This window comes from Heterodontus francisci, chromosome 13, assembly GCF_036365525.1.
Source record: "Heterodontus francisci isolate sHetFra1 chromosome 13, sHetFra1.hap1, whole genome shotgun sequence".
Lineage (NCBI taxonomy): Eukaryota > Metazoa > Chordata > Chondrichthyes > Heterodontiformes > Heterodontidae > Heterodontus > Heterodontus francisci.
In genome coordinates this window covers 9,049,857-9,075,620 of record NC_090383.1, presented here as the reverse complement: position 1 = coordinate 9,075,620, position 25,764 = coordinate 9,049,857, and the positions used below count along the sequence as shown (strand labels likewise).

The window sequence follows — 25,764 nt, the reverse complement described above, 5'->3', positions numbered from 1 at the left end:
GGTGATATATCTTTAAGTAGCACACAATATCCTCAGCAATGACCGGCTTACTCCCAATCAGCTGTTAGGAGATTGCATTAGGTCAAGTGTTTGCCACCAAAATGCCGTGCAGCCTCCTTAACGAGAGTTAGCAGGCAATTTATGCGAAAATCAGCCCCTTAATGATCTTCTGGGTGGCTGTTCCTTTACCAAATCCTTTACCAAGATGATATCTTGCGCTAAAGGCCTGCTACCCGACCCGAATCCGACAGGACCCGATGACATGTGTCGGGGTCTGGTCGGGTCGCGTCGTTCTTCTGGGTCTGGATTTCGGGCTCGGGTTGGGCTCGGACTGGGTCTGGGTCGGACACAGTCCCACAGCATTACCTTTTGCTCTGCTGGGAAGTTGAGTTTCATAAGTGTCAAAAGTTGAAAAGCCTACCTGAGCTGGGAGTCCGGGACGTCAAGGAGGGACAATCTGAGTCTGCGCAGTGAACGACTCTTTTGTTGCTTGTCTGCACAAACTGAAAAAGTGAAAAACAGATTCGGAATCGGAAGGTAGGTAAAATGAATATTCCGGTGGTCGGGTCGGGCTCGGGCCGGGTCGAGCGCGGGAAAAAATGGAGGGACTCGGGCCGGTTCGGGCTTGAGTCCGATGTGGTTCTGTCAGGTTCGGGTTGGGTTTTTTTTTCCTGACCTGAGCAGGCCTTTATCTTGCGCGAAACATGGGTTAAACTGCCATTTCAGCTCAAGACCCATCTTTGCCACCTTGTAGACTCTTTCGTGCCTGAGGTACCTGAAGAAAATTGCCCCCTAAGTTTTTAAAACACTGAAACACATGATAATCCTAATATGTACCATTGATTCATACTGTTGGTTTTAATCTGTTTAGGAGCATTTTATTTTAATTTCTGCCAGCAACGGGTGTCAAAGCTGCTACAATCAGATCATGTGATTCAAGTTAAATCTCAGTGCTCTCAAATTTTATTTTAACGTAACATATTAAATGATTGAAAATATTGCTTACTGCTCCGTAGTTTTAAAAAATGAGGCAAATTAATAGCATTGTAGTCCCTCAATATTTGGTTGCCATTAAGAAAATAGTGTTCAAAATCATGAAGGGTTTCTTTAGAGTAAGTAAGGAGAAGCAATTTCCATTTGAAGAAGGGTCAGTCACCAGAGGACACAGATTTAAGGTAATTGACAAAAGACCTAACGGTAAGATGAGGAGAGGTTTTTTATACAGCTGGATATTATGAGGTGAAATGCACTGCCTGAAAGGGCAGGTTCAATAGTAACTTTCAAAAGGGAATTGGAAATACTTGAAGGGTTGAAAATTGCAGGGCTTTCGTGATAGAGCAGGGGAATGGGACTAACTGGATAGCTCTTTCCAGCACAGGCAGGAGGGGCTGAATGGCCTCCTGTGCTGTAACATTCTATGATTCTATGATGCCGAGTTGCTACACGAAATGTTAGCTACTACTGTTCTTATATTTTAAACTGTAAAGTGATGGTTTAGGAATCATTTTCAATAGTATTCTTTCATTCAGCAGAGCTGTAACACTTCAACAGACATCTAATTTCATAAATGCACGAGCAAGCCTGCACAGGTGAGCTTGTGTCTTCCCGTGAGTAATGTTAGGGGAGATGTCCTAATATCCTTAGGGACATTCACAAGGACATTATGAATCACTTGGTGTGGAAATGAAAATGAAATAGTCATGTTCCCCTGATACCTGTAATGAAAGGGCACAAATTTAAGACGATCACAAAAAGAAATTAAGGGGACATAAGTCTGGAATTCATTGCTACAAATTATTGTTGAAGCAAATTTGAACAAATCCTTTGAAAAGGGAATGAAATAATTGCTTGGAATGGAGGACTATTACAGGATATGGGGAAGTGATGAAGGGAGTCAGATCAGATTTGGGGGAAAAACACTGGTGCAAACTTGTTGAATTGCACGGACTGTTTCTGTGATGTAAAATTCTGTGCTACAAATTTGATCTATAAATGCTTCTGGCAACCTATAGCTTCCAGTTGGGTGCCCCGCTGCAGCTTATCGACCAGGGAGGGCAGGAAATCGTCCTAGTCCTGTGCTGAGCTGCCTGCCAGGTCTCGGCGGGGGAGGAGGTTAGCGGGGATAGGATTCCAGACGGGGAGAGGGCGGGGAACACAAATGTGCTGGCAACGGGCCAGAGGTTTGCTGGTGGACCTAGCATAAATAAAAACTGAAACTTTCCTGGGCCTTTTTTCTTGACTGTTCTCTAGCAGTCCTTTAAGGGCCATAGGTTAGGCTACTCAAATGCCTGGTACATCTAAGCGGGGCATGCACGGTTCAGAATCCACCATTTTATATCTGAATTTCACATTCAGGATTCTGCACATTTAAAGAACTCAATGCCTATTTCAAGTGGACACCCTCATTGGCAAAAAGTTGCCCAACCCAGTATAGTGTCCAGCGCAGTTCCGTTTGAATCTGTTCCCCAAGAGCATTATGCTTCAAATAATAACAACTATTGCTGTTGTATTTTAAATGCTTGTGTTGCAAATCTGTCTGCAACTTATCCTTTTAATTCTCATTAACGCAAATGTATAACTAAATGAAGGATACTCGTAATATTATAAATATACATCAGTGCTGCGTCCCATGAATTTCAAAATGCCTAGTTTTTCCTTGGTTTATCTTTCAAAATCGATGTCACTTTATTAATTGTAAGATAAATTCTTATATTACGTGGATTTTTTTATGTATATGATCAGAAATTGTTCCTATTACAGCTTTGTCAATCTTTCCATTTCTTTATTCTATGTAAGTTTGGTAACATAATTATAAAGTCATAATCAGAGCAACTGCATTACAAATCTCTTTCAGACTCAACAAGACAGTGGCCGGGATTTTTCCCTCGGCGGACGGGAACTGTCCACCGACTGAAAAGTCAGTGGCGAACCCACCTCCGCATGGCCTGGTGATCCGATCCGCATTTTGCGGTTCCCCAGCTTTTAATTGGTCTGAGGCGGGACTCCCACCCGCTTGAGGCAGGAAGTCTCGCCTAATGGGGCTGCTGGCCAATCAGCGGGCCGGCAGCTCTTAGTCCCAGCAGCGCTACCGGGAGCAGTGGCCACTGCTGGGACTGCAACCCAGCCACTGTAAAGAAGATGTCGGCGAGCCCGGAACGAAGGTAAGTTTTTGATGCCTCGCCAGAGGCGATCGGTTGGGGCCCGGCGAGGCAAGAGTGGTCGATTGGAGAGGACGGAGAGGGGGGGGGGAGGGGGTGGTTGGGGCAGCGGGGGTGGCCCTCCATTGGGCACAGGGTGCCAGATGATGAGGGCCCCCCCAGGCTGTCAGAGAGCCGCCTGCTTTTGTCAGGCTGCTCCTCTCAGGTCTGGGCCACCTGACCAGCCACGGGTAAAGTCCCCGTGGCAGCGGGCGGAGGCCTTAAAGTGGCTGTTAAGTGGCCACTTAAGGGCCTTGATTGAACTGGGACGGGCGAGCCATTTTCCGCCACCGCCGCCCTGCATAGGGTGGTGGCGGAGGCAGGAGTGGGTCAGGAAGGGGCCCCCGAGTGTCCCGCTCCATTTTAGGTCCCTCCCCCACCCCCACTACCTTCCCGCTCTTTGGGGGTAGGCGTAAAATTCCGGCCAATGTCATAAATGTAGTTAAGTAAAGATACCTAATATTAAATGCATTATAACATGGTATGTCTCCATCATTCATTTCAGGGTTTAAACCACAAACTCTGCTTTTTAACCAAGATTTTCTATTGGCCTTTTGACGTTCTGAAACATTTTTGTTGGCTAACTGATTTTCTCTTTCTATCCTTTCCTCCACCTTGATCCAATTGTTTGGAGAATAGAGTAAAGATGCTGGTATCAGGACTTTGGTTATGTTGGACGAACAAGGAGGTAAGCTTGAAACATTTCAATGTGTGATATTAAATCCTGCAATGGGTCCTTTGAAATTTTATGTTTTGAATTCTCTTGAAATCTGTAAAGCATTTATTTTTTTTAAAAGACCAACTACTTGAGGGGGTAATTTTAACTTTATGCAATTGAGTAGTAAAAAGCAGGAAAGATGTAAAACAGGCTGCTGATTCACTATCATCTGTTTTACACTATTGCACAAAGTCAAAATTATTCCCTTAAATTCAAACCCATGAAGTGAGCTCAATTTTAACTCTGTGTAAGTGAATGGGCTAAAATCAGGCCTAAAGTGTCTGTGCAGTACAAGTTGTTAGGCAGTGTTACCAATACTAATAAAATTATTCACACTGAGCGGGTTCTTCAACTCGTCCGAAATAACTTTGGCAGATAACCTGCGGAAAAACATAATTTTTCTGAAAATTTCTATAGCTTTCTCTGCCAAATTTCCAGCAGCCAAATGGAAGAACACCAGCATCCCATCTCTTGCAATGTATAGGTAAAGGGGTGAGTATCAAGTTTTCCAGGAGATATCTCCCAAGGGGAAACTTAAAAATCTACTGCTGCAGAGACAGACCAAGTTGAAGCCAACAGTTCGAATGTTCAAATCAGTCATCGCAGGTCATTCTCAGGAAACATCAAACTATCGGGCTCCAGACTGTAGGAAGGATATTAAGGCTTGAGAGAGGGTACACTGCAGATTCACTAATATGAGGAAATACAAATATTTCAGATCTCCAACATCCACAGTATTTTGCTTTTAGCTTCCAGCAGCAGAAAGGGTCTAGAAGGCGGGGCAGTTGATGCAAGAATAATGGGTCAATGTTCACTTTACCCAAAAACTGGGCATGTGGGCATTTAAAAACCAGAGGTTAATTACCTGTTCAGATCCTGACCCATTCATACCATTTTGGATTTTAATCTGCATGGTTCTTCAGGGCTGGTGAGGCAATCACCCAAACACTGGTGGAGTATCATGAACTTGAACAGTTCAATGAGATCCCAATTGCATTTTAAGTGGGGGGGGAATCAAAGCGGCTTTCCCACTTATAGTTGCTGGTAGCGATACCCATGTCAACCCTCCCTGCTCTCTCTTCTGAGTTCACTGTTCTCCTGTCCTGACTAAATTGTTCCCTTCATATAAACTCCCTTACCCATGTTCACGGTCACCTACTCAACCTCCCCATCTCTCATGGCCTCTCTACTCTCATCTGTCTTGATCATGCATGAGGCCATCTGCAACCGCTTGCTTGTATCTCTTGCAACATACACCTCCCACCCGCTTTCAACCTCACTTCCTACTGCATACATCCCTGAGCTACACCCACCGAAATGCCACCTCTCTCATTAACACTCATTGGCGCCCATGCTAAATACCACAGAACACCATGACTGAAAAGGTGTAAATTTGCACCCAAAATTTCAGGTGCAACAGGAACCAAAGTGTTATTTCTGGTGTTTCATAGCTTTTTTCTTTGAACCAATGTTGTTTCTTATTTTGCCTTCCTGTGACCTGCACTGTATATTCTGTATCTTGGAATGTTTTTTTTTATGGCATCACAATCTGTCACATTAAAAAGAGAACAGCTTCCAAGACTGTATTTTCTTTTCTGAAGACTTGCATGGATTTCAAATGGCTTTTGTTCAAGCAGGAGACAACAGAGTTGGATAACACTCAGTGTGCAAGACTCATATCATATCGCCAACCCACTCCCTTACAAACTCTTACATTTGCAGCAAGTTGGAGTGATTATTGGCAACAATCACCAAACTATCAAACTCCCAGATAAAGCACTGTGAGCCTGTAGAGTACATTTTCAAAATAAATGGGCCAGGATCTGAGGGGGTCAAGGGGGGTGAGGGCCGGAGCTTGAGACATCCCTGCCAGCCAGTGGGCTACTTGCCCACATGCAGTGGTTATCCGATCAGGCTCATTAAGAGCCTAATTGAGGCCAATTACAGGAGACTGACTGGGATTTTTCAGTTGGCCTCAAGGTTCCCGGAGACAGTGGGGAACAATTTAACTGCCGGGGGGTGGGGGTGGGGTGGGGGGGGAGGTGGTGGTGGAGGGGGGGTGGTGGGATAGCGTTCCAGACAGGCCTAGAGGCCCTCCCTGCCTTCTTGGGTGCAGGAGCAGTCACAGGCCACCCTGTAGAGAAGCTCCCCACCTCCTCCCAGTGGTGGCCAGGCTGCAAAAGCCATTTTTTAATTAAAGATATAAAAAAGTTGGAGAGAGGGCGTCTCCACCTTGAAGCGCCTTCTCTCTTACTTACCTACCATTCACCTTCTAAGGCAGTTCCTCGGGATTAAGGATGATGTGCTTCCACTCTGGTTCGATGGGTTCTGAGATGGCTGATAAGTCCAATGCGTGATCTGCAGACTCTGAGGGGCAGGTGATACTTGCAGGGTCAGGTAGATGAGTAGTTTGGAGGTTTGTACCCTCCCTCCAATGCCTCGACTTCACCTCCGCACGTTCCTGACAAAGTCCCTCGAGGCGTTCAATGCCTTCCCAAATGAGCTTTCACCATCTAGGATGGTCACGGGCCAGGGACACACACGAGTTGACGAGCATGTTTGATCTCTTCTTTGAGGACATCTCTGAATTGTTTCCACAGTCCTCCCGGGAGTCTCCTGCCGCGACTCAGTTCTGAGTAGAACAGCTGCTTTGGGAGTCTGATGTTGGACATGCGAACGAAATGTCCTGCCCGGCGGAGATGGTTTTGGGTTATTAGTGCCCCAATGCTGGGCAGGTTGGCTTGGGAGAGGATGCTGCTGTTAGACCGCCTTTCTTGCCACCGGATTTGGATGATCTCACAGATGCAGCACTGGAGGTACTTCTCCAGTGCTTTGAGATGCCTGCTGTTCCAACCTATGCCGACTTCAATCCAAAACCAAGATGACCTCAGTCATCGATGTCCTTCCATTACAGCCTGCTGTTCCTCTCAAGCTGGAAAGCCTTTGATTGGCCCTCTAGCTTCAAGAGCTCCCCTACTGTCCTTAACCTGTCTCCAGGCCAATTAAGGGGGCTCCCCCATGACAATCACAGCGTGTGACTGTTGCCCCACCCCCAGGGGCAGGTTCGGCACCCGGAAAAGGGAGGCAGTGGCATGGTGTTAGTGTCACTGGACTAGTAATTCAGAGCCCAGGCTAACGCTCTGGGGACATGTGTTCGAATCCCATCATGGCAGATGGTGAAATTTGAATTCAATAAATAAATCTGTAATTAAAAAGCTAGTCTGACCATGAGACCATTGTTGATTGTTGTAAAAACCCATCTGGTTCCATGATGTCCTTTAGGGAAGGAAATCTGACATCCTTACCTGGTCTGGCCTACATGTGACTCCAGACCCACAGCAATGTGGTTGACTCTTAATAGCCCTCTGAAATGGCCTAGCAAGCCACTCAGTTCAAGGGAATTTAGGGATGGGCAATAATTGCTGGCCTAGTCAGTGACACCCACATCCCACAAATGAATTTTTAAAAAAACAGGCCCAACCTCTGTTTCCTGCCCCTAGAGGGAAAGTCCAGCCCATTGTCTTTCAACTTTTGAGCACCTCAAGTAACTGAATATTTTCTTTCTGTTAAATGAGATAAAGAAGAAATTTCAAAGGGTAACGAGGAAGAAATACAGAACTCTTGGTTTGTTTGTGATTGGTGGTTACAACGGTGAATTTCAAACTTAATTGTGTGGAGGACCCACTGCAAATATTAACACAATCAGAAGAGCCTCTCCAAATATTAACACACTCCCAGGACTCCTTGTCCGAACTTCTGAAAGACATTGAGGGGAATTTTAACCTGGAGGAGCAAATGAGTTTAGGGTGCAGTTAAACCTGGCAACAATGTGAGCATGTTGGGAAGTCAGTTGCAGCCCAATGACTTCCATATTTTAACTCGAGCACCTTAGGCTGGTTGCGCACAAGCCCTTTGGGAGAGGTGGTTTGCCTATGAACAGATGGTAATCGGAGGGATTTTTCAACACAGTTTTAATTTTATCATCCTTTCCATGGGTTTCCGAGGATTCTTGAAACTTGCCAGTGAAGGTAAGTTGGGAACACAATGGAAATTGGAGGGTGTGGGTGTTGGCACATTAAAACTCAAGGAAATACTACAAGAAATACTTAGTACTCACGGCTGCATTCTTACCTACTAGTAGGAAAAGGTTTGTTCACAATTCTTTTGCTGAGAGGTTACTTTCTACATGACATATTGCAACATGAAAATTGGTGGTGTCGTAGATAGTGAGGAGGAAAGCTTTAGATTACAGGACGATATAGATGGGCTGGTAAGATGGGCGGAGCAGTGGCAAATGGAGTTTAATCCTGAGAAGTGTGAACAAGGCAAGGGAATATACAATGGATGGTAGGATCCAAGGAAGTACAGAGGATCAGTGGGACCTTGGTGTACTTGTCCATTCTGTACTGGCAGCAGCAGCAAGGTAGATAAAGTGGTTAGGAAGGCATATGCGATACTTGCCTTTATTAGCCGAGGCATAGAATATAAGGGCAGGGAGGTTATGATGGAGCTGTAGAAAATGCTAGATAGGCCACAGCTGAAGCACTGTGTACAGTTCTGGTCGCCACACGATAGGAAGGATGTGATTGCACTGGAGAGGGTGCAGAGGAGATTCACCAGGATGTTTCTTGGGCTGGAGCATTTCAGCTCTGAAGAGAGACTGGATAGGCTAGGGTTGCTTTCCTTAGAGCAGAGAAGGTTGAGGTGGGACTTGATTGAGGTATACAAAATTATGAGGGGCATTGATAGGATAGATAGGAAGAAACTTTTCCCTTAGTGGAGAGGTCAATAACCAGGGGGCACAGATTTAAGGTAAGGGGCAGGAGGTTTAGAGGGGATTTGAGGAAAAAAATTTTCACCCAGAGGGTGGTTGAAATCTGGAACACACTGACTGAAGGGGTGGTAGAGGCAGAAACCCTCACAACATTTAACAAATATTTAGATGAGCACTTGAAATGCCATAGCATATAAGGTTATGGGCTAAGTGCTGGAAAATGGGATTAGAATAGATAGGTGCTTGATGGCCAGCATGGACACGATGGGCTGAAGGGCCTGTTTCTGTGCTGTATAACTCTATGACTCTGACAACAGTGCCTCAGGAGGTGTCTCTTCAGGTTGTGGCAGATGCCTGAAGCCTGCTAGAAAAAGATCTGCTGCCTGCTGGACCTGGTGGCCATGGATACCACTGATTGTCAAAGTGACCACTGCCCTCAACATTGTTTTGCCTCCGGGTCCTTCCAGAACTCTGCCAGAGACATATCCCAGATCTTCCAGCTGGCGACGTGCAAATGCATAAGGCAGGTGACTGATGGGTTGTGTGCCAGGGCCAGCAATTATCTGATCTTTGCCTGCGATGACACCAGTCAGAATGAGCGGACATTTGAGTTTGTATCTCTGGCTGGCTTCCCACAGGTGCATCATTAAGTGCACACGTTGGCAATCTGAGCACTACCAGATCACCCGGGAGTATTCATCAACCCACAGGGGCTTTCACTCCATCAATGTGCTGCTGGTGTGCAACTACAAATAAATATTTATGCAGGTGTGTGTGGAGCTGCCATGTTGCATTCATCCTGTAGCAGATGCAAGCTCTTTGATGCCTTTGCACCTGCAAGTGACTTAAGGGATGGCTATTACGAGACAAGGGATACATACTTTAAACTTGGTTGATGACACCTGTCTGAAACCCTAACAGTGAAGCCCATAGCACTATAATGAATGCCATATGACCACCAGATGTGTGATCAAGCAAGCCATCAGCATACTGAAGCTGTGTTTCAGTTTGTGTGGACAGATCAGGGGTGCCCTTGGAAGGCCTGTCAGTAGATTAGATTCTCTGCTGCTGCTCAATGAATATGCTTTTCATGGAAAGACCCCCGCGAACAGTATCTGGGTCTATCTGAGCAGAGCTTGGAGAGGGCTGTGCCCTCGGACAGAGTCTCCAGAGCTTTACCGTCTGCTCTTACTCACTTGTGAATTGTGAGTCACCAAGTGAAAACCCAACTACCTGCCTTACAGTCCCATCAAAGTGCGGGTATCTGAGCTGGTGCATGGTAAGCATGAATCCTTTGACAGTGCACCCTCAGAAGGAATCAGCTGCTCTGAGGAATTGTCATCTGCAAGGTCCATGAAGGCCTGCTTAATGCCTGAAGGTCCTGGCAGAGAGAAAAGACAGGAATTAGTACTTGCAAGGTAAGTATATTGCAACCTATTATTATGAGGATGATCGTATTTCACTCGCTATGGAAATCAAGTCAACGTGACTGAGTGTTGTATGAAATATGGGTTGCTGGTATTTAATTGTCAATAGGTAGCTGGGAGGTCCCCATCTCCGATGGCAAGAGAGACCGAAACGTCACTGATCTTCAGCACTTCCTCCCCTACAGTTGTTAGCTGGGAAATCAGTGAAGGACCACCTCCTGTTCTCTCTCTCTTGCTCCCTCATGTTGAGCTCTCTAATTCTGCAAAGGAGTTATGAGTGGCTGTAATGGCATGTAGTCACCCAATGAATGCAGTACAGTTGGTGAAGGTGAAGGAGTTGGACTCACCAGAATTCAAATGAAAATAGTACCAATTATAAAAGCAAATCTAGTCCAGCACCAAGCACCCACAACAATGAAACCAAATGTCAAGTGTGTGTATGAAACTGTAACACCTCATCACTCAGCAATGCAAATAGCACTCTAAACCCAATGGTGTCATTGACACCCAGTGAGCAAGCCTTGCAGCAGTAAAGGCAAAATGTGCCAGATCAATTATCATGCAGAATGCAAAATGGGAATAATTTAAGGCAGTAACTCCAGTCTACAGCTGTTAAACTTTTTCATGAAACTATTCGACCTGAGTCTAATTCAAAGAAGATACTTAATCACAAAACATGCATCGTGTTCTTAGGAATGAATAAGGCAGAGCTAATTTTTTTTAACAAGTTGATTTGATATGACATTATTAAGCCATACATTTCTAATTTTTCAAAACTGGTAAAATACTTGTTTCACATTGTAATTTACAGTTCAGAGTTCAGAGTTGGGGAGAATGGTGGTGTAGTGGTAATGTCACTGAACTAGTAAAGCAGTAGCCCAGGCTAAAGCCCTGGGGACTTGGGTTCAAATCCCACCATGGCAGCTGGTGGAATTTGAATTCAATTAATTAATAAATGAAATTATTTAATTTAATGGGCAGCACAGTGGCGCAGTGGTTAGCAGCGCAGCCTCACAGCTCCAGGGATCCGGGTTCGATTCTGGGTACTGCCTGTGCGGAGTTTGCAAGTTCTCCCTGTGACCGCGTGGGTTTTTGCCGGGTGCTCCGGTTTCCTCCCACAGCCAAAGACTTGCAGGTGATAGGTAAATTGGCCGTTGTAAATTGCCCCTAGTGTAGGTAGGTGGTAGGGAATATGGGATTACTGTAGGGTTAGTATAAATGGGTGCTTGTTGGTCGGCACAGACTCGGTGGACCGAAGGGCCTGTTTCAGTGCTGTATCTCTAAAATTAAAAATTAAAAAAAATAAAGTAATTAAAGGTCCTGTTGAGAGAGAGCACAGGAAAGAAAGAAAGAGAACATTTATAGACCACCTTTAGTTTCCTCATGATATCCCAAAGTGATTCCTAGCTAATTAAATTCTTTTAAAGTGTAGTAACTTTGGTAATGTAAGGAAACAAGCTGTCCAATAGTAAATAAAAACAGAAAATGCTCAGCAGGTCAGGCAGCATCTGCGGAGAGAGAAACAGAGTTAACGTGTCAGGTCATTGGGCTGAATGACGTCCCTCAGTGCTGTAATGATTACGACTCTATGACCTTTTGTAAGAACTGGATAAAATTCAGGAAGTGACAGGTTTTAAGCAAGTGCAGAGGCAAGGAAATGGAGTGGGAGGAAGAAAGAACTAGAAGGAATAACAGTTACAGAAATATTAAAGCTGCATTGCGTAAAATTCCATTATCACAATCACAAAGACAATCATATTTTTTGTTGAGATAAGGGAGTAAAAATTTGTGCAGCGTAAACCTGAAATGTCAACAAAAATTATTGAATGTACAGTTCAATGTTCTGGTGCAGCTTTGGCATTATTGTGTGTTGCAAGATAAAAAAAATTAAACATGCTGAGTAACCTTCGATGGGACTTTGATTCTGGTAGAGGTGCAATTCATTTTTATTTATTGGGGACTCATTTTATAGCTTTTTGAAACTAATCTGATAATGAAGTAAATACCCATTCAGTTTTAAATATGTTTCAGTACTACATAGCATAGTGTTCTCTAGAATAATTTTGCAAGAATAATAGATTTTGAGGAAGGATGCTGATCATTATTGTAAGATTTAATCTTGCTCCCATCCAGCCACTTCTGCTCTGTTCCTTTCTGCAATGAATACAAGAGGTGCTTATAGATTTACTGCACTCGGGATCAGTGGATTTAATCTCCTTTAGTCTGCACATTGCTTGCACAGACTGTTACGACTTTTTAAATACATGTATCAGGTGATTGCCCGGGCACTTGCAACTCATTAAGCTAAGAAATCAAGACACCCATTGGCTGATCGATCAACATAGCCAATGTGTTCTGTTATCATACTTTCTTGTGCTTCAATGAACCGCTGATGGTTAAATTTGTTACAAAGAGTTCGTTTTGAAAATACTTCTCAGCTCTGCTGACGGTGGGTAAACTTGGGTTTTGTGTTCCTCAGTTAGAATGGTCTAACTGAGCGATCTCAGATGCTCAGCTAACTACAGATCCATTTGGCTATTTGCATTTCTGTTTTATTTTCATCTTCCAGATATTTACTATTGAGGAATACTTTTGTTAACAGCCATAAAGAAAATCAATTGGAAAGAATACCCCTTTCATTTGGAGCACTGGGAGAGTTGGTCATATCTTGCGATTGCTCCACTTTTCTGTAAAATTTCCATCACCTAACATCATAGGTTTCAAACTGCAAGGGGCTTTTGAGGTGATCTGAGTGAGTCCAGAAGTTTCTCGGAGTACTGTATTTTCCTGGATTTGTTGACATTATTTCTGTTACTGTGTAAGAAAAAGATTTTCCATAATGACAGTGCAGTTTCCCTTTTAATAGCTGACTCTGTATTTTAGAAAATAGGAGAGGTCAATCCTAGGCATGTGTCAATATTTGCAGTGACCCCTCCTACACAGTTAAGTTTGAAAACCACTCCTTAATAGTGTATTTTTTAAAAGAAAGAGTTGCATTTATATAAGCAACCTCAGGATGTCCCAAAGTGCTTTATCACCAATATAATGCTTCTAAAATGTAATCACTGTTGTAATGTAGGAAATGCAGCAGCCAATTTGCACGCAGCAAGGTCAGACAAACAGCAATGTGATAATGGCCAGATAATCTGTTTTTGTGATGATGGTTTAGGGATAATTATTGGTCCAGAGACTGGGGATTAACTCCCCTGCTCTTCTTCGAATAGTGCCATGGGATCTTTTACATCCACTTGAGAGAGCACATGGGGCCTCGGTTTAACCTCTCATCCAAAAGACAGCACCTATGACAGTGCAGCACTTCCTCAGTACTGGAGTGTCAGCCCAGATATTGTACTCAAGTCTCCAGAGTGGGACTCGTACCCCACGACCTTCTGACTCAGAGGCAAGAGGGCTACCCACTGAGCTACAGCTGACATCTATCAAGAGGAGAGGGAAAGTATAGTTCCTTATTGAAGAGTAAAGACATTTTTTGAAGATTTGATTTTTTTTCCCTCTGCCGGTATGTTTAGGTTTTAGACTGTTACCATCGACAATTCAATACCATCATGACATCAAATGATGGGATAATTACTTTCCTTTCTAGGTGTATCAAAAAGAAATATTTTGGTCCAGCATTCAGTATGCATACAACAGTAGCAATGCATCAAATTAGCAAACTTTTCTCTGCCTTCATAACTTAGTCTACATGGTCATTATTCATGGTCAATGCAAACCAAAATTCATTCCACTGCTATCATCCCTTTATCCTGACCAGAACAACTTGATCGTGTGGAAGATGGCATGAACCATATCAACCAAGACATGAAGGAAGCTGAGAAAACTTTAAAAGATTTAGGGAAATGCTGTGGCCTTTTCATATGTCCTTGTAACAAGTAGGTACTGGGTGCTGGCTCTGATGTGTGGTGTCCAGCTGTCAAAGTGAATGTCTGAAGTGTTCCTTTTGAATTGTCTTTCTTTTTTTTTTGTCCTTTCTTTCTCATCTGCTTCATTGTGTGGGGATTTATAAACAAAAAAAAAATCTTGTGTTTAATCAGAACAACTGGAACGCATCGAGGAAGGAATGGACCAAATCAATAAGGACATGAAAGAAGCAGAAAAGAATTTGACAGATCTAGGAAAATTCTGTGGTCTTTGTGCCTGTCCATGTAACAAGTAGGTGGTGTCTGCTTGCCTGCCTGCCTGCCTGCCTAAGCATCTGGGCATCCAAGGCTCAAATTAAGCCTTGTACAGCTCATCCACGCTTGGCATTAGTGGCAGGATGAGTGTGTGGCATGCAGAGAAATGATACAGTTTAAAGGCATCCATTTCATAGTGTAGACTATCCGAACAATTTAACGCATAGAGAAATCAGGTATGCTGCAGTGGAAACCCTCCACTCTTGATGTCACCTATGTAAGCGATGCCCAAGCATGCTCATTGTACAGATATCAAGCTATAATCTAAAGATGTTAATATCTAAATAATAGCGTATTACCAGAACACACTCAGCTTGTTATCAGTCGACAGATCTGTTCAACAATGACCTATTTTATGTGTCATGTGATGTGGGTGATAGTGTGTGATGTCAACATGTTCAGTTAAGCAGTAATGAATGAATTGTGTGCTGTTATGGATTTTCAGCATGTTGAGATCCATTTTAATGCGTAACACAACTGGGTTCATTATTGCTATTAAACGTCACCTGTTGCTTTGGGGGAAAATCAAAAACAAAAGCATGTGAAAAGAATATGGTTAATTCAACCTCCCTGAAAGCATGATATAATATGAAACAGTCTGAACATGATTTTAGCCAAGCACAGGCAGAAATTTTGACATAAATCAGTCAACGTGCGTTCTTTTGTAGTCAGTATTCAGCACCATTTTGTGAAACAATAATCTTGTTCCCCCAGCATGTATATTAGACTAATTTGTTTAATGCCTGAGTGTGTTCTTGTATGTATGTAATGCAGCAGACTTAACAGCAGGTGATGATACAGGGTCTGAGCATGTGCAGTAAGCTGTGGATCAGTCGGAAAGTTTGTAACTTCCAAACACAAATCCCGAAATATATGCAATAACAACAGCAACAAATTTGCATTTTTCATCTTTTTCAAAGTTTGCCAGCAGTATTAAAGATGTTTTTCCCGACCTGATCTTTGGGAGTCCAGGCCCTGATCCGAACCCAGGTGGGATCCCACTTCTTTTCAGTGTCAGGGAAGCCTGTCCGTTCTGATCAGGCATTCCTCAGCTGACGCTATGCCAGGTCCCGACTGAGGAATGGATGTAGGCACTCTTGCCTTAGTGGGATCTCTGCTGACTTATGTTAGGGGGCTTGTAGGAGTGGGAAGGGGCTCCGCTTACACAAGTCTATCCTGGAAGCGCCAGTGAAAGGCATATTTGGGTCTTGGCCTTGTTTGTGGCCATTCCAGTGGCCCCTTTAGAAGTGCAAAAAGTTAATGTTGCATAATTCTTTAAAATAAAATGCACCATTTCTGTGCCACTTTTGCTTGATGATGATGCTTGCTGTATACCAACAGCACAATTCCCACTGACATTATTTCAATGCTGATGAAGAAAGGGCCCATTTTCAAAAGGCTTGTACTTACACCATGTTACTTCCAGTGGTTTACTTTTTAACAAAACATGTCCGTTTTTGAATCAAAACAAAAATGCTGGAAATACTCAGCAGGTCAGGCAGCATCTGTGGGGAGAGAAACAGAGTTGACGTTTCAGGTTGTTGACCTTGCATCAGAGCTGGAACAAGTTGGAGATGTGACAGGTTTAAAACAAGTACAGAGGTAGGGAAAGCGAGGGAGAGGAAGATGGAACAAAAGGGAGGGCCTGTGATAGGGTGGAAAACAGGAGAGATTAAATGCAAACATGAGAAGGGAAACAGAAAGCAATGAAGGTGAACAAGATAAAAGAGACAAATGGAAATCTCGTCAGAAAGGACAGCAGAACCTCTTCAAGGTGGGCACTGCTGGAAAAGAAGTGGCACTGAATTAAACACTGATGTAAAAGCAAAATACTGCAGATGCTGGAAATTTGAAATAAAAGCAGAAAATTTTGTAAATACTCAGCAAGTCTGGCAGTATCTGTGGAGTGTATGTTTCCCTGTTCGTTTCTGTACTTGCTTTAAACCTGTCACCTTTATTTATTTATTTAGAGATACAGCACTGAAACAGGCCCTTCAGCCCACCGAGTCTGTGCCGACCATCAACCACCCGTTTATACTAATCCTACACTAATACCATATTCCTACCACATCCCCACCTGTCCCTATATTCCCCTACCACCTACCTATACTAGAGGCAATTTATAATGGCCAATTTACCAATCAACCTGCAAGTCTTTTGGTGGTGGGAGGAAACCGGAGTACCCGGCAAAAACCCACGCAGACACGGGGGGAACTTGCAAACTCCACACAGGCAGTACCCAGAATTGAACCTGAGCCACTGGAGCTGTGAGGCAGCGGTGCTAATCACTGCGCCACTGTGCCGCCCCTAACTTTTCAAAATCATTCAACACCTCTCTAACTTTTTCCAGTTCTGATGAAAGGTCATTAGCCTGAAACATTAACTCTGTTTCTCTCTCCACAGAAGCTGCCTGACCTGCTGAGTATTTGCAGCATTTCCTGTTTTTATTTCAGATTTCCAGTATCCACAGTATTTTGCTTTTGCCCATTTTCGATATTTGCAGCAATAAGGTTCAAAAATAGATGTTAAAACTTTTCAAAAGAGATCTTCTTTGCATGGTAAATAGCTATGGTCACTTCCATAACTAACTGCAACAGTTTTAATCCATTTTAGCTGTTGTGGAAAATGAAAATCAAGCATTGGCATTATAAAATTTAATTAAAAAAATGTTTTATTAACATTTGTATACTATTATAAAAACAAGTCACGTCACAAAACATAAATTATAGACCCAGAATCAGCAGTCACCAATTAATTTCTATTTAAACAAAATTTCACAAGATCCATACAATTGGTTGAACTGATAAAAGCCCTTCACTCCATCCCTCCGAAATGCTAATCCCCACTGTCTTCCCAGTCCAGCATTTGTTCGATAAATGAGTCCTGGGTGCTGTCCTCAGCCACCCTTCATGGCAACTCATTCCAGATTTTGATCACTTCCTTGGTGAATACAGTTGCCATTTGTTACTCTCCATGGTGGTTTCAGAATAGAAGTTGCAGGTTTAGTGGGAAATTCAGTGTCCCTGATTTGGCGCAGTGGTGAATGATTTTGAAAGTGTCCACCAGTTATGGGGTGGCACCACTTTTAAATGCATTGTGGCATAAACACAAGTTTGACCTGCAAACTTAGAATCAGCCTACTGTACATTACATGATAGAGGTACAGCATTGTCTTGTCAAAGTAAAAGTGGGGTCTTTTTTTTTAAGTTCCATGAAAACACATTAATGTGAAAAACAAGTTCACTGACTGCTGAAGGAAATATTTAACAGTTAGCTCCATCGATCCGATTAACAATTCTTCAGCTGCCTGCTTTAGGAAGCCAAGGGAGTCTCCTGGATGACTTGCTACTGATTTTCTCCTCTTCAACAGGTGACAGATGCAATATTACCTGTTTTGTGTGCCCTCCCAAGTTCAATTTCAGCCCAATAGTATTCAAGCATGAATAGTCCCTTTGCTGTCAGAATCTCTGCTTAGATGGCTGAGAAGAATTAAAAAGGATTTTATACATAGGGTCACTTTCTCACGTGATTAATACAGTACATACTGCACATCTCAGAGGCCTGACACTGCAGCAATGCCGTGATTTATATGTTATAGACTGCACGGATGAGAATGGGTCTTTACATTCATATAGAATGCGCACTAATTTTGCGAATCCTGATTTTCTTTTACAGCTTGCTATCGACTAATTTCTTTGGTTCAGATTTTAGAACTTCCCACTATTATTTGACTATCAGAGATCCATTCTAACTGTGTGCTTAGCCAATCATTAGTGCCCTTACTGCTGGTGCATTGTATGCAAATAAATCAATATGGTAGAGGAGCTGCCTGAATGTGCTTCCTATTTCCTTTTCATGCCTCGGGTCCAAAGCATGAACAAGGTGCAAGGATTTATCCCATGCTTTCCCTTCTGATCCTGACATTCCACTGATTGCTTTCTCTTTTGCTCTTGCATTTGTTCCACTGTACGTGTGTCCTCAGTTTGTGTGTTCGTTCACAAGGGCGTGTACATCAGGCATTGATATGTGGCTAATGTAGTACAAGTACCGATATATTATTCCGAAATGCAGCCAGGATTTTAAACATAATACAAAACTTTCAACATGACATTGGTAGATTTGGTCGGAAAAAAAATATAAGCGACATCATGTTTCTGATCTTACTGCTTGTCAAGCTATTTTGATAGCTACTGGCCACCTGGTTCCTGATATCAAATACCTCCATTGTTTTTAATGATCGAGGGGAGGGGGGTTACATTTTAGTACTTAAAAAAAACTTCATGCTCACCCTAAAGTATTCTCAACAGGACAGTCCGAATTCTGTCATGTTATGTCCATGCTGAATTTGGCAGTCTTTTTTTCTGTCTGCTTGTGTTGTATGTGTTGTTTTGTGTAATAATCCAAAGTTTCATTAATCTCCATGCTAATAATAATGGAGACAATTATTCTTATGTGAACTGTTGTGCACTGGAAAGTGTAATGTGTGTTTGCTGCAGCCATGGAGACATTTTTTCTGAACGATGATATATCGGTATATTATTATTTCTAAAAATATTCATCTGCCTGATGCAGTTACAAATTTGAATGTAAGATATTCTGCTTTGCACCACAGTTTTGGTATCTGCCTTATGATGTGCTGTTCTACTTGTGCAGACTCAAGTCGAGTGATGCTTACAAAAAGGCCTGGGGAAATAACCAAGATGGGGTCGTGGCCAGTCAGCCTGCTCGCGTGATGGATGAGCGTGAGCAGATGGCTATCAGTGGGGGATTTATTCGCAGGTGAGATCAGCTGTTTGAACACAGAATTCGCAAGTCTAAAGATGTGTTATTAATTGGATTTCTACCACAGCCCTAAGTCATGAGATACAAAATTTTGGTCATTAGACGAAGGGGAAAGCTTGTCTGTGAATGTGAGCTGTGACTTTTTACCAATGGAAAAGACTTGTAGCTGTGCACAGGGAGCAGAAAGCTTAGAACTCATTATCACTATTGAGATATCCTGTTGCCCACTGGTAGCTTTTCCAGTATTTGATGCGTCTACTGACTGTTGTGTGTCACTGCATGCCTGTGAAATAACATCTACAATTTTCACAAGGACACCAAAGCAATACAATGGAATTAGAGATCATAGCCACTGAAGTACATTTCTTTTATATACAAAAAGATATGCAAACAATACCAGTAAGTATAGGAGATTTATAATCTTAAAAGTCGCGGGGGTAACTGTACAGTTAACACTAACATTAGGACAAATTATGTTGTAGCTAGTAGTAGTATTTTGGCTAATTACGATGACAGATGGAAGGGGGAAATCATATTCAGTACGGCGGGTAAACCCCAGATGTTTCTGCTATTTCAGGAGTTTGATCTCTGAAGCGTTTTCTCTTGTTCTTTATCTTGAAGGTAGTAACTCATGGAGTATGGTTCAATTGGCGCTGGTAACTCGTCCAATGTCTGCTGTGAGAAATTGAGGTGGAAAATAAACTATACTGGTGCGGGAGCGAGTCTTCCCATGAGGCTGGAGCTGAAACAAGTGTTGATATTTCAGTCTGGAGGAGAAAGCAGAGGCATGGAGGGACCAGACCATGACAGGGTTGGGTGGGGTGGGGGGTGGGGTGGGGAGGAGTTGGTTGTAGATAAGAATAGGATTCAATGCATTGGTGACAAGGAACAGTGGAAGTTGGTGAGGACAAGGGCAATGGGAAGCAGGACTTAGTAAGGGACAGGAGTGGAATTTTGGAAGAATTGGTGTGCATGGAAGTTGAGAGGCTGGTGAGGTGATAGCATCACTGAACATAAATTTCTGACAGCAGACTGAGTTGCCTTAAACACCAACATGATATGGTTTTCTGTGCTCCCTGAAATGTTACCGTGTAAATTCTAATGAGGTCAAGGTCAAGACATATTGCTTATGCGACCTCAGAGAACCCAGGTTCACAGATCTCTGAGGGCAGCAATGAACTCATAGTTTTCCAGCTTTCATTCCACTGTATTGCAAACCAGTCACGACTCTTCATCTTGAGAATGACATAGAATAAGTGTGACATATTACATTAAAGCAGGAGTCGGCAACCCTTTTTACATGAAGAGCCTTTATTAAGAAATTTACCTAAAATACAAACTGGAGCCGCAAGACAAAAAAAGATAAAATTTTAAAAGATGGAGTAGAGGAATAGCACAAATTAATGTGATAACATTATTTATCAAGAATCTAATGAGCATTATGCAGCTATCTGATGCTGTAGACAGACAATTGTCTAACTTTTTCTGGCGTCTTTAAGAATATAAAACATAAATGCTGAAAATTTCAATGACGTGGATCTGACTCAAAAGGTCTTAATATAAAATTTAGTGTTTCTTTTGCCTTTCTAAATTCTTGAAATCAACTAGCAAAGGCTTCTTTCATTTTAGGTATTGCATTTTTAAAAAATCTATTGAATTGATGATTTGTCTTTTTCGTAATTCTTTAAGCAGTGGAAAAATGTGCCAAAACAACCTCCCTGAACCTTTTTCAAATAACTCCAATTTTCACTTGAAAGAGAGCCCTTCTTCAAAAATTAGGAGGACTATGGTTCCCTGTCCTTGTAGCTATCTGTTCAAGATATTTAAATAGACAGTGATATCAACTATGAAATAAAACTTTTGTAACCAATAAGGATCTGTTGCTTCTTCAGGTTCACATTCTTTTCCAAGCAATAATATCTTAATTTCTTCTATACATGCTGCAAATCGAGCTAAAACATTTCCTCTAGATAGTCAACGTACTTTATTTTGAAGAATAAGATCTGAGTATTGACCGTTTACTTCAGTTTAAAATTTGCAGAGTTGTCTGAGAACCAGCCGATAAAGGTTGGAGCTGTTGCCAACCCCAGTGTCAAATGGACGGAAAACTGTGTCTACAGTTCCCAAGGTGCATTATTTGCGAATGTCATACCTGACTGGGAGCATTGGTATGCAGTTTCCCCCCCTTGGAAATGCCTAAACAAGGGCTGTGTAATGTTTAATTTCATTCAGTTTGGTAAAATAGAAACTACTGTTAACAGTGAAAGTTTACCTAACAAACAGATATTGCATTCCTCTGTCCAATCTTAATAGAGGTGTTTTGCTGTTTAATTTAATTTCTATGTTGTATAGTCCAGACTATAGCAAATGAATCAAATAATATTTTTTAAAGAAATCTTCCTCTGACACAGGGTAACAAATGATGCCCGAGAAAATGAGATGGATGACAATTTAGAGCAAGTTGGTGGTATCATTGGCAATCTTCGCCACATGGCACTTGACATGGGCAATGAAATTGATACACAGAACCGCCAGATTGATAGGATTATGGAGAAGGTAAGATTATTAGCAAATCAATTTTTAAGATATTTGGGGTGAATATTACATTCTATTACTATTTCTGAACTATCGGTGTTCTTTGGTTTAAAATGTATTTTGGCATATTTGTGAAACTATTTTCTGATAAATGTTATAATGTGTTAGACTTAAAGTTTGGAAATTCATACTGTCCTATTATTAAGTAATAAATAGATGTGTCATCCCATGTTAACACTGTAAATAAGGTAGGAAGTAGCGCCCACAAGAGAAAACCTCCCTCACATTTGGCCAGTTTGAAATCATGTTACCAGACACCATTCACAAATATTACCAGTCCTATGCCAAACCAGTAAATGGCACCCCATTCTGTGGCGAGTTACAATATTGGACGGAGGTGGTGATGAGAAGACAGAAACAAAGACATTGGTTCATTTTAACCCCCTGTGGGTTGTTCATTAAGCCCCATGGACAGCAGGAGTTGGAGTCGTGACCTGTCAACTTTCCCAATTTCCAAAGGAAGGTCCGTGGCAACAAGTAACTTTCACAAGAAAAATACAGTTGAAAACAAAAAAAATTTGTTTTGAACCTATTTGCACTTACAACCTATAGTAAAATGTATATTGTATGAATTTTCAACTGTGGGAATCTACCTAAATCATGTGGCAGATGATTCTTCCTGTATTTAGATTATAAATGTTGCTGGATATATTGTCAGCTGATTTGTAGAGAGTTTAAAATAACCTAATTCCAATGAAGATAGGAAAATCATGACACGTGAGATCATCTAGGAGATAAAGGCACTATTTCCATCATTCGCACTCCATAAATAGCCATGCTGACGCAATTGCATAACTAGACCTCCTGATTCAATGCCTCTAGGTGCTTAAACAGGATGTGTAATATATAGTTATTGGAAGAACAGAGGAGTGAAAGTCCCCGGTTGATAACATTAGTGAAAAGTTTAGTGCGAGTACAAAACACAAAATCCACACTGACTTTCTCACTGAAATTATCGCAGGGCGACTATCACTCCCAAAGTTTGTTAACATTTGACAATTTTAATGTTTAGAAACCATTTTATTATTAATCACATCGCCCCCACGCCACCCGCCCCCTGCCACCACCCCACTTCCTTAGATTAGACTTCTGTTATCTCCATAATGGTTTTGTTGCTGATCCCTTTAATCCCTGATGAACAAGCAACAATTTGCCTAATCTCTGAATTGAAAGGGAACTGAATGCTCAATAGCTGAACTATGGAACAATGGGTTCTTTTGATCAGACCCATACACAGGAAATGCCAATCAGAAACACAAACTAACAAGAAATGGGAATATTCCTGTCATCATTTACCTGTCTGCTCCTAAATTTCAGCTGTCTGGAGGTGATAGTCCCTCTACTCTTTGGGTCCTGACCTAGCATATTGTATTAGCATGGCCCTGTAACCCAGATGACCCCACGTTATTAAAGCTACTAAAACCACACATGTGGGTGTGTGCAGTAGCGTTGCCAACTTTGGTTGGACTTATTGGAGGTTTCATAACATGACCGACCTCCCTACCCAGTCAAACAGCCTTGATTCCGCCCCCCACCCCCCATCATTTCCAATATTTTTGTAACTAATAAACAAAAAGAGAATTTTAAAAATCCACACCATTTGTTAATGTTCCTATGTTTTTTTTTCTCCTGAGGTTTCTCGTAGCAGTGTTCAGGAGATTAATCTTTAATTCCTGGAGACACCAGGACAACCCTGGAGGGTTAGCAACCCTTGGCCTGCAGCAAGGAACAGTGAAACATCTGCACACTTGCATAGGGACAAATGCTATGTCCCTCACTGCTCAATAATGCTACCCAGGAGTCCTCCAGTGTGCTGCACCTCTGAGACTTACCATTACATTAGCATTAGAAGCACTTATATTCTGTTAGTTGAACATTTTCTATCTAGCGCTTACTTGGGAATCAGTTGTTTGCATAAAGCATTTGTTTTGGCACAGATTTAATCTTCATATACTCTGCAGTGTTGGCTTTTTGGGAAAGATTGAGTGAATTGGATATTTTGCTTTTATCAGCATACCTCTGCTGTATAGGAAGACTTGGGTGCATTGTGAAAAGGTTGAGATTGAATTCTTTTAATAGCGAGTGTTGGGTAGATGCTGAGAGAAAGTCCCCACTAGCTGGGGAATCTAGAACATGGGGTCACAGACTCAGAATAAGGAGTTGGCCATTTAGGACTGAGATGAGGAGAAATTTCTCCACTCAAAGGGTTGTGAACCTTTGGAATTCTCTAGCCCAGAGAGCTGTGGATGTTCAGCCATTGAGTATATTCAACACAGAGGTCGATAAAATTTTTGGCACTTGGAGAATTAAGGGATATGCTGATAGTGCAGTAGGGTGGAGTTAAGGTAGAAGATTAGCGATGATCTCATTGAATCGAAGAGGGTGCCTACCTCCTGTTCCTATTTCTTATGCTCTGATGTATCCTAATGGTATTTTGTGTCAGTGTCTTGCAGTTTAATTATTTTTTATATCAATATTTTGTCCTTAGGTGATGTACAGTTCATTTGCCTTTCCTCCTTTACAAAATTATTGTGTGCTTTCTTTTAAAATTTTAGGCTGAATCCAATAAAACCAGGATTGATGAAGCTAACCAACGTGCAACAAAAATGCTGGGAAGTGGCTAGGCCCTACAGAAAAGTGCATTACTCCCTGGCACTGTTCAGAAAGCAGCGTACAATTTGATTTTATTGTGGTATTTACTGACTAGGTTTGCACACATGCACACGACAGACCCAGTGTAAAAGTTGCCCTGTGTAGCTTGTCATATTTTTAACCAGAGTACTTGTAATTATTTATTTCTAGATAAATCTCTTTCCAAAGGATGTATATAGGGCTGGATTGATGGCTTTAGCTCACTCTTGATGTTGGCAACTTGTTTTCCTTTTTTTATATACAAAATTTGCTCGATAAAGTAGGAACGTGACATAAGCTGTTTTTTTTTAATGCAGGATATACAGTATTGCCCTTGTGAACTGTGTCATTACACTAAGCTACTGCCATGTTCCAAAGGGTATCGTGACGGTAAAAACGCATAGTAAAAAAAAAACCTGTTGTCTTATGTTCATTTCACAGAACCATTCTAACTTAACGTCAAGGAAGTGTGGTGTATGTAACTGTTATCGTCCTTGCACTGAGGTGATGTACTCATACAATTATGCATGATATTAACTGTAAGACCTACTGCTAAAATGATCTTTACATGGCAGTAGCGCCTTGGAAAAGCATGCTCAGTATTGGGACACAGTTGATACTAGGTTATATCTGCAAGTCTACAGTAGTGCCACATTTTATGTTCTAGTAACAAAGCTGTGAACATGGTGTAAAATAAGGATAAAGCATTTACTAAATGAACAATTTGTGTAATCAGTATACAGTTGGCTCAAAATGAGAAAACTTAATGCTGAAGCAAAACATATTGGTAGTGGTTATACATTCTATCCACAAGGTTTAGATGCTGCTAATGGCAATTATAACTGATGGAAAGATTGCACTAATAGGGAAAAGTAGTTGTGTACATAGGCCTGAATATTTATGAAAGATATGTAGTTTTTATAAAGAAATTGTATTTTGTTTGTTATTACCCTGTGTGTTTTGTAAAGTTTGTTGTTGCTTTAGAGCTATGCACAGGAAATGGCTGGACTGTGTATTAATGAAATGACTAAACATAAGTAGCGAAACTGTTGAGATAAATGTCATTATAGCATGTAATATGGAATTCCTTCTGCCTCCTGTCAAACTGTGAAGTGGTCAACGTTTTGTAGCTAGTTAAAATGATTAAAAATCACAAAACTTAAGCTATTTGCAGTTTAGTTTATTGCCCTCAAAAGTTTCTGGAAAATCTATGACATACATTTTGAGACAGTTTAATCTCCCTGATCCCACAGGGAGAAGAGTTCCTTTGTACATCATATGTAACAAAACCAGAAATCTCTTTATAAAGGACATGTCTACTATATTGCTATACTTAGCACACAAAGGAAATCTCCCCATGTGATCTAAACTAGTTATTAAGTCCAATGATTGAATATTTTCCAATCCTTTTAAAGATTATCTGACATGTTTTGTCGAGATCCTTTGA

General features: G+C 41.8%; 1 protein-coding gene across 3 annotated transcripts in view; it reads left to right on the top strand.

The window, feature by feature from the left end:
- The window catches only part of LOC137376220 (synaptosomal-associated protein 25), a 108,326-nt gene extending 82,846 nt beyond the window's left edge, over positions 1 to 25,480 (top strand). The window contains exons 1-6 of one of the 3 annotated variants that reach the window (XM_068044343.1): positions 3,096 to 3,161; positions 3,837 to 3,885; positions 14,169 to 14,286; positions 18,963 to 19,088; positions 21,503 to 21,647; positions 24,242 to 25,480. In XM_068044343.1, the coding sequence (XP_067900444.1) occupies positions 3,867 to 3,885; positions 14,169 to 14,286; positions 18,963 to 19,088; positions 21,503 to 21,647; positions 24,242 to 24,310 (477 nt within the window). In that variant the 5' untranslated portion in view covers positions 3,096 to 3,161; positions 3,837 to 3,866 and the 3' untranslated portion in view covers positions 24,311 to 25,480. Of the gene's footprint in view, positions 1 to 3,095; positions 3,162 to 3,836; positions 3,886 to 13,888; positions 14,007 to 14,168; positions 14,287 to 18,962; positions 19,089 to 21,502; positions 21,648 to 24,241 lie in introns of those variants that run through there. The other 2 variants (XM_068044341.1, XM_068044342.1) reach the window with 2 other exon arrangements.
- The last annotated feature ends 284 nt before the right edge of the window (positions 25,481 to 25,764 follow it).